At 41.5% G+C, this 9755-nt stretch overlaps 1 protein-coding gene across 2 annotated transcripts in view; it reads left to right on the top strand.

The window, feature by feature from the left end:
- Positions 1 to 1663: 1663 nt before the first annotated feature.
- The window catches only part of sh3rf1 (SH3 domain containing ring finger 1), a 49156-nt gene continuing 41064 nt past the window's right edge, over positions 1664 to 9755 (top strand). For both annotated transcript variants that reach the window (XM_066677207.1, XM_066677206.1), the window contains exons 1-2: positions 1664 to 1880; positions 4936 to 5580. In XM_066677207.1, coding sequence (XP_066533304.1) covers positions 5155 to 5580 — 426 coding nt within the window. In that variant the 5' untranslated portion in view covers positions 1664 to 1880; positions 4936 to 5154. The remainder of the gene's footprint in view (positions 1881 to 4935; positions 5581 to 9755) is intronic.

The raw sequence follows: 9755 nt of genomic DNA, 5'->3' as shown, positions 1-9755 counted from the left end.
GTGTGTGTGTGTGTGTGTGTGTGTACTCATGCTCGCTTGTGTGTGTGGGCTGTCTGGCAGGCTGCTGGGAATCTGACCTTTGAGCAGCCAGGTGGAAGACCTGTTGAAATGCTTTGATGAACAAAGCTGTGGGACCACAACATCCAACCAGAGCTACAATGCCCTGTGCATAATTAAACTGTATATCTGCATTTCTATATGCTTTATTCCATTCAGTTTGATAAACAGAAGTGAGTGAGTGATAGGCTAGTTCTCTAAGGTGCTTGCATTTATGAACCTAATTTGTAGGTTATAGGGTGGCATGGTGGCACAGCAGATAGTGTTGCAGTTACACAGCTCCAGAGACCTGGAGGTTGTGGGTTCAAGTCCTGCTCCGGGTGACTGTTTTTGAGGATTTTGGTGTGTTCTCCCTGTGTCTGTGTGGGTTTCCTCCAGGTGACTGTCTGTGAGGAGTGTGGTGTGTTCTCCCTGTGTCAGTGTGGGTTTCCTCCAGTTTCCTCCCGTAGTCCAATTACCGTAGGGGTGAGTGTGTGTCACCCTGTGAAAGACTGGCACCCCCCTCCGGGGTGTGTTCCTGCCTTGTGCCCAGTGGCTATGGGTGGGTTCTGGACCTGCCATGACCTTGAACTGGACAAGTTGTTACAGACAATGAATGAATTTGTAGGCTATATTAATTCTTTCAGAGTTTTACTTTCATCTTCTGTTTGACTTCTCTGTGATGCCCTTTACACCCTTATATTGTTTACGCTGTATGCCCTAAATTGTATCTGTAACTGATTTAATCTAAAATTATGTTGTCACTGTTCTTCACAATTACATATTTAGAAATGACTGACAGAGGTGACCAGTGCCTTAAATTTATGATGTAAGAAACCTTGGCTGTCTGAATCGCCCATTTGAGACAGTCTTTGAAAGATTAAAACAAAAATGCATAGCTATGTTAACTACTTATTTCACGTGAGATACGTTACCTAGCACATAATAAACACCACACAGACGTTGTAACAAGGTAAAATACTTGATTTCCAAAATATTATAGTAAGCAAATTTATTGGCACATACTTTAAAACTAAAAGGAAATACAATTTACATCAAGTTAACTTAAATTTGATATATGTCTACAGATATGATACTTGCTTACCAGTTATTTGCTGAATTTAGCAAATTGGAATAGGATCATACGCTAAATTTATGGAAGAATAGCCTTTTCTTTAAGCATTCACTTTGCAGGTGGACCACTATACACACTTTTTAAACATTATAACACTAAATGTAGTCTTTTCGATGCTAAAATGCGTCTTCTTGCACACTACATTAATCTTAAAACCATGTCTGAACTGCGTGATTTAACAAAAGTCCGTTCTACTCACCAGCGGCTGTTTTCCACTACATACACATCCCATAGGATCAACGTAGTTCATCATAATGGCGCAAGCATTTTGTTCCCACCCGTTTTCCGACAAGTCCCACCTCCTGCCAACTCTGATTGGCTGAATGCGTCCGCCTTCTGTTCACTGTGATTGGGTGACATTCTCCCGCCTTCTGCGCTCGGATTGGTTGAAAGAAAGTGGCTGGGCGGAGCATGTACGAAAACAGGTGGGGAAAAAACAACGCGGGGTCTCGATCCTCCTGCTGGGTTTTTTTTCGTCAGTTGATGAATCTTGCTCCCTGGGATCAGGATCATGGGTTCGAAGAGCAGGAAGATAACCGATTAAACAGCTTTATTTTCGAGTCAGAAGAACATGTAAACTCAGTTTGTGTTTCAAATAAGCTGAAAAGGTTACTGGGTATAGTTTCCAAGCGAGTTTCCTTCAGTTTTGGAGCAGTCGAACTCGGGAATAAAGTGTTTTGTGGGAAGCGGAGCCGAGGCCGTGTTCAAGGTAAACGTTACCGTTAACACTTGCGTTTTTTTAAAAGCCCCCGGGCCAACAACATCACGTTATAATTTTGTGTGTTTAGGTTTTGGTCATTTCACATGAATTGGCTTGTCGTTATCTTGACTTAACTAAAAGATAAAAGGTGTTTAATGTCGTGTTTGGTTCAAGTTAACATTAGATAAAACTGTGGCGAAAGCCCTGAGAAAGACACGAGTTTAGATATAAACCTACATTTGGCATATTTTGCGGATTTGGGGATTTCCCTGACTCTTACTTTAAGCTGGTTTCGTATCACAGGCGGTTAATTAAGTTGCTGTAGAGTGTGAGGCTGGAGTCGGACTTGTTATTTCAGTTATCCGCTCCACCTTAAATGCTCCAGTAGTTGTAGTCTGGCGCCTCAGACTTTAACCTTACTATGTTTTTCTAAGACACTTTACTGAAAGCTGGTTTAAAGGGCACAAATAATAGAACACTGAATTTCCCTCAACGTTTAAAACATTTACTATGTCTTATAACACTCAAAAGCATAGAATGTAACGTTAACAGTTGTCTTCTTAAGGTGGTAAGGAAAGTTCTAGCTTAAGTAGGAAACCAACTTATCTGTATCATACACCGATGAGCCATAACATTAAAACGACCTCCTTGTTTCTACACTCATTGTCCATTTTACCAGCTCCACCGACCGTTTCTGTGAACCTTGTACCTCTGCAATTATAGCTTGGAGTCCATCCGTTGCTCTGCATACTTTGTTAGCCCCCTTTCATTCTCTTCTTCAATGGTCAGGACCACCACAGAACATGTATAATTTGTGTGGAGGATCTTTCTCGGCGCTGCAGTGGTACAGTGAGTGGGTCAGACACAGCAGTACTGCTCGACTTTTTAAAACACTGTGTCCACTCACTGACCACTGACCACCTTGTAAATGTAAAGTCAGAGACAGTAGCTGTTCTGTTGCTACGCAGTGTGTGTTGGTCGTCCTCTAAGTCCTTCATCCATGGTCAGTGGACACTGTCGGCTGGATATTTTTGGTTGGTGGACTATAGTCTTTGTAGTGAAAGTCCCACCTACTAAATACCTGCCCTGTGGTGTTCTTAGGGGGGTCTTGACAGTTCAAGAACACAGTAAAAATGGGTTAGAAAAGTATATTAAGGTGATGACGATGATTAAGAGATGTACAACGTGCACCTGTGCATGAGTGGATCTGATGAAATGGACACTGAATATGTAGAATTAAGGTAATTTTAATGTTATGGCTGATCTGTGTATAAACAAATATAAAATGCACTTTTAGATTATGTAGTTTTCATGGAAACTAAGCTACAGTAACAACCCGTTTTAAATTAGTTGTTTTTTTTGCATGTGTCGTTATCAAAGACACAGCAACATGAACATCCTGTTTAATCCTATGGGATGAAGAGAGTTTGGAAAATGGCCATGTGATAATGAATTATGACTGCTGCAGCTGTAGTAACTGGAAATCTACGGGGGAATAAATTTCAAGAAATGTAGGATGTGGTTCATTTAAAATTGATCCAACTCGTTTGGCGGAAAAGAAATAGATCTGTCACATCCAATAATAGGACTGTGGGAATGTGTATTCTCCAGTTCTACACAAATTAGTAAATGTATTCAAGCAGCGAGTGAGTGGGGAAACACCAAGTTTTCATAACTGCTGCAATTAAACTGTTCTGGTTAGAGGGCTCATATTTTTGAATCCTAATTTAAAATGTTTAATGAGACCTTTTAAAATGAAAGCTGTGCGCCAAACCTTCTCACTCTTCATCTGAGATGTTGCTTTAATAGTTCAGGCACGTAGACACGACTCTTGAACGGAGCAAATGTGAAGATAAAAGCAAAGCCAGCTTGTTTCAGTGTATTCATTTCATTTGAGGAGCCAGAGAGTTAGCGGTCCGCATGTATTTTTGGTTGGTCTGGTGGCTGTGCAAGTTTAGAACACGTTACATTACATGGTTCATTGTCCTTTTGTTGGTGTGTGTTTACAGAGGGGCAGGCTCAGTTGGTTTTCCTTGTTGCGTCTAACCTAAATCCCTGATGTATCACCTCGATGAATCATGTGGAGTCTTCCTAATGTGCTGTGAATTAGGACAAGTCAAAGCCTAACAACCTGATTATCCTGTGTTTCTTAAAAAAGTCACAGGTGTTCATAGGGAGTTTGATCCCCTTTTGCTGCAGTAAGAGCCTTTGCTCCTCTGGGGAGGCTTTACACTAGACCTTGAGATCGTTGCCATTGATGACTTGATTTCTTTCAGTCACACGAGCATTAGTGAAGTAAGGGAATGGTGTTAGAAGATTAGGTCGGCATCACAAACATTGCTGCAGCTCACTCTGGATTCGGTCGTACTCCATCAAGTCCAGTGCGGAGTAGTGGAACTGCTGAAACGATGTGTGCTGGAACTTATTATAGGGCATTGTGACTTTAGCTTATAGTTCATCAGTTCCTTTCACTGAGTTTCTGGATACTTTTTTTGTTTTCCGTATCATGTAGCATCACTGCTTCTCAATTCTGGTCTTGGAGAACATCTGCTCTGCATATTTAGATGTTTTCACAGCTCAAGCACCTAATTAACTCCCTAATCAGCTCATAAACAAGTAAAAAGTTAAAGTTGGTATGTTAATGGAATGTAACTCGGCTGCAACTGTAGCATACTTTAAATTGACCATAGTTTGGCGTCTATCCCTTTACTTACAAAAATAACAGAAAGCACAACATGTTTTTATGTGCGTGTATGGGAGACGCTAAACAATAGAAGTCAATGTGCAGATGCTATAATTTAGTCAGTGGGTTTTCTGTAGTTTTCAGATTGTATAGACAATGCCGGTACTAACTGACCATTAGCTGCAGAAGCAGCAGAAAGTGACAAGGATGAACAATACCGCAAAAATTATTGTAGGCTTGAGCAAACATAAACATATAGAGGAGTCCAAGCCTGGGCACAACTGTTCTAAAAAACTCATTCTGTCATGTTTCTTTGCATTATACTAGGCATCTTCTTTACGTCTAAAAATGACACTGTGCTCTTTTTCTGTTTCCCTGCAGTGGCTGCTGGTAACGTGACCATGAGCGCGGCATGGGAGTGACGTGACAACTGGGGTGGATCTCGGCGCTCTTTCTTTCTGTGTCTCTCTCTCTCACGCACACACAAACACACACATGCACACACACACCATGCCTCTCTCTGCTTCAATAGACAGAACTGAGTGAGTGAGTGAGCGAGAGAGAGCGAGCACGTGGAGGAGTGACAGCCTGGGTGCCAGAATGGACGAGTCTGCTCTCCTGGACCTCCTGGAGTGTCCAGTATGTTTGGAGCGGCTGGATGCCACAGCCAAGGTTCTGCCATGCCAGCACACATTCTGCCGCCGCTGTCTGCTGGGCATTGTGGGCTCGCGTGGGGAGCTGCGATGCCCGGAGTGCCGCACGCTCGTGGAGAGCGGCGTGGACGAGTTGCCTAGCAACATTCTCCTGGTGCGTCTGTTGGACGGCATCAAGCAGCGGCCCCGGCGGGTGGGGACAGGACCGGCGGCAGCGGCGGCTGCTGCTGCTGTAACGGTAGCTGCGGGCTGTACCAACGGCTCGGTGGGTGGGGGAGTGAGGAGCCTGGGGGCCGGAAGCGGGGGACAGAGAGACCAGACCAGCACAGGAGCACAGCCCCAAAGAGTCCAGGCTAAGAGCACCCCAGTGAGGGTGAGCTGCTGTTATTATTTTGTGTTTTACTGACATTTTCAAAAGGTTTCAGGGTGATGATCGTATTAGAATAAGTTTGTGTAAAGTAGCACAGGGCGAATCAGGAATGTCAGCTTTTTATACTTTTCTTTGCTGCCTTTAAAGCAGGTTTAAAACCTGACAATGTGAATAACAGGACTTTAACTTCTGTCACAGGTTTACTCACTTTTATGGTAAAACTTGACTGATTTCGGTACTCTGTTACTACCACACCAACAAGATCATCACATAGGAACTTGAAGTGTGTGTGTGTGTGATATTTAGTTTTAATTTTGGTCAATACAATAGAATTCTGATATTGATACATTTACATTTATGCATTTGGCAGACGCTTTTATCCAAAGCGACTTACAAAAGAGGATCTAACATTCAAAATACTGCACAATTTATACAAAATTGTGCTGTTGATATATTTTATTATATTGATGTAAACAATATAAACTGCCAAGAACAAGCAAGAAACATGATATGACCATCAAACCTAAACCTCTTGGCTTTGTCAATATTAATAATTTAAAAATATATTTAATGCTGTGTGCAATGAACTGATGGAGATGCTGTAAATTATGTATATTGAAAATGTGTTTAAAAATTAATTATTTATTTATGTTTTTATTGAAACATTTTAAATTGTGATGTATATTGATATTGAATTATCGTCCAACCCGACTACACTCCTGTGCAAGCACAAAAATATCAGCCTTTGCGTTCGCGTGTAAGATTCGTATTTATTGCAGCTGGTGTGGCCTGAAACATTTTCTGGAAGTCCGTGTTTTTGTCTGGTTAATATTTAGAAAACTGTGGTTTCCTTTGGTGCAAGTATTAAAGAAGGAAATGGAACAAAACAGTCTGAGCAAACAGTCTGTGTCAGGAGTATGGGACATGATTTTGGTCTAGGATTCAGTTCTCAGGGAGCATAGCATTTTAATTAAGCACACCGTTAATTTATAAGAAGTTGTGCTGTGACTTTAATGTTTAATTTCGTTACTAGTGTAACATTTGAAGTATTTGTTGGGTCTTGCAGTCTGGTAGCTATCTGTGAATTGTTCTTCAGTTTGGAGTGGAGTAGCGGACATTTGCTGTCTGTACAGAGTTTGATGAGTTAGATTGAAGGCTGAGTGTGTGAGGGGAATTTTGTTAGTACAGGGCATTGTGTAGCTCCCAAATTGACTAGCGCAGCTGAGCTAAGCTTTCTTTACTGGCAGCATAACACAGCAACAACTGGCTCTTATCCCTGTTGTGTGCAGTAATCAGACACAAAAGGAAAGTGTATACACAGAGATTCTGATATCTCTGCTGGTACGCAAAAAGTATGTGTTTGTGTGTCTTGCCATTATGAGTTTGAGGCGAGATGTTTTGCTTATGTGGTGATAGTTGTCATAGCAGCAGTTTGTTATGTTTTTGTTTTCTTTCTTCTCCCTCCGTCTGAATCTGGTCTGAAACGCAGGTGTCCTATAATCAATGCTTCCATTCCTGCTCCCATTACCCCGTTTGAGTCATCACCTCTTTTGTTCCGAGCTCATCAAGCAGGTCATATTCAGCTTCTATGTACAGTCTTTTCTTCTTTAACCATCTTTTAGGAGTCAGGTTACAGCTTGGTAGGCCTTTATGCATGTTCTGTGTAGATGGCCAGTTTAAAATACAGTATCAAATTGACAACAAGCTTGGGCATCCTCTTGTTTTTCTTACCTTGAATGCATACTGAGTTTCTGTATCACTGCAGGCTTGTTTGTTTTGAAACAGAAACAAAGGATACATCCAGGAAGCTATAAATTGTTTTCCCGCTGCCTACAGTCAGTAGTGGAGCTGCAAGATCTATAATCAACCCTGTTACTCATTCAGGTTCGTGGTGGGTCTGGAGCATACCTGGAATCATTAGGTGCAAGGCGTGTACACACCCTGGACAGGGCACAAATCATCACGGGGCATTCACATAAACCGTTTTATGGTTTAAGATTAAAGTGTGTAAAAAATATCATCAAATTGTCATTATCTTTCACCTCAACCATAATAATATAGCGCTTCAGTGTGAAAGCCTAAAAATACTGAGGTATCTATTGTGTCATGTTCCTGATACACAGACATATTTATTTTAATTTTTTTACTGAATTACTTCATATTAGACATATACATTGAACACTACCCAGAAAGAAGAAATACAGTGGAACCTCTACCTATGAACTTGATCCGTTCCGTGACCTGGTTCGTAACTAGAAAAGTTCGTTTCTCGAGTCAATTTTCCCCATTTAAAATAACGGAAAATCAATTAATGCGTTTCAGCCCCCCCTCACCCTTTTTGCACTGATATATCTTTACAAAACTCTCAAATTAGTAAAAAAAAATACATGTAGCATTACTAAAAATAAGAAAGAAATATAGTGGTAACAGTAATAAAAAAGAAATAGTTTTAAGTGGTTACACATCGCTACCTTGAAGACGTGACGACTGGCTGGAGGAGTAACACAGGCACTGGCTGTATGACGGGAGGTGGGGGGTGGGTGGAGAGTCGGCGGGTGAATGTGGGCGTAGATACGGCTTAACTTAGCACGAATTTTGATGTCTGCTATTTACACTAATGCTAAATTGCTTAAACTACAATTTGCTAATCTTAAAAGCTCACTCTAGTCTGGGCGCTGGGAGACTCGCCTATTGGGGTCAGTGGTCATTTCCAGCCGCCGGCTCGGCGGAGGCTCGGGTTCGTTTCTAGAGTCGTGGTTCGTTGGTGGAGGCAACTTTTCAAATTATTAATTTCAAATTATTCAAATGCCCAGTTCATATCTTGGAAAGTTCGTTAGTAGAGGTTCCACTGTACACAACTGAGAATGCAACAGAGTATAAAGTGATTGTCAGCTATTTACAAGACTTTCTTCCCCCTTTCATATTTGATCTAGCATTGTCTCCCAGTTCCAGTATTCATCAGTATGTCACCAAACTCAGCACGTAGTGTAACTATTAAAACAATGGTGGCAGTTTTCCTATAATCATGAGTGTCAGCCTTTACTAAGAATAGCACTGTTACTGTTTAACTGTCCACCAGGGTGTCCTCTATCAGTTGACCTTTAGAAATAAAACAAACTCAGGTGAGCACTATGTACTCAGGCTTTCTGCTGTTTCACCTGGATTAAAAATTGTTCTCCGTTCTTTTATTCCAACAGGAGACGAAATGCTTCTCTGCGTGCACAGTCAGCACCACACTGGCACTTTTAAAAATTCCCAGTCTCTTGTTTTCTTCCCCTCAGATCAATTTGAGTGTATCAGCGTGTGGCAAAAAGCCTACTGTCTTTGGAGGCCTGTTTGTATCAGGCCTCTTTGTGAGAGATTCTTTGCCCGTTTAATTCAGCTATGTTCTGGGGTCTTCTTTATACGCAGATGCTTGGTGTTCATTGCTTAATATACTCAGGTGGCAGCAGATATCAGTGATATCAGACCCTAACTCAAAACGTCATGCTCTGATGAGTGAAAAAATTAATGCTGTATTTTAGCTTTTCCCTTTGAAGGAAGGAGGCACCTGTAATAGGTTAAAGAGCTCTCACCTGCCTGCACAGTGTCAAGTTCTGCTGGACAAGTCCAGAGAGATTACAGCATTAGAGCTCATGTGTACCAGCATGTTCTTTGATCTCTTGGCTTTTCATCTGCTCTCAGCTTCTGCCTGTGTACCCCTGCAAACCACCACCATCATTCATCATTTTTTTCTCTCTCTCTCTTTCTCACCCTCTCTCCTTCTAAAGAACAGCATGGTGCAGAGAAGGCATCTTCTGACAGACGAACATAGTGCTAGGCGGTATTAATATTCTGTATCCTGTTATTTTCCACATATCACAGTATCATGTAATTAGATGAAATTTCAGTTGCCAAGTTAATGAGCCAGTGCTTCCTGGGTACAGATTCTCTATCCAACATGATGCCAGTTTGTGGCTCATAGGAGAACCTGCTGGCTTTTTCAGTGGTGCTCCATTGCAAAACGAGAAATACGCACAGCTAAAGGTTCGCGGTGGTCTGTCTACCATCATTTATATGAATATACTCTAAGTTAAGCGAATTAGGGGTAGAATGTATGTCAGGATAAATCACAATATTCCATTCTATTCGACTGTGATGGTTTCAAAATGCATAATGTTTCACAATATTTCAAGACT

The sequence above is a fragment of the Hoplias malabaricus genome, chromosome 7 (assembly GCF_029633855.1).
Source record: "Hoplias malabaricus isolate fHopMal1 chromosome 7, fHopMal1.hap1, whole genome shotgun sequence".
NCBI classification, from domain to species: domain Eukaryota; kingdom Metazoa; phylum Chordata; class Actinopteri; order Characiformes; family Erythrinidae; genus Hoplias; species Hoplias malabaricus.
This window is presented reverse-complemented; position numbering and strand designations above follow the sequence as displayed.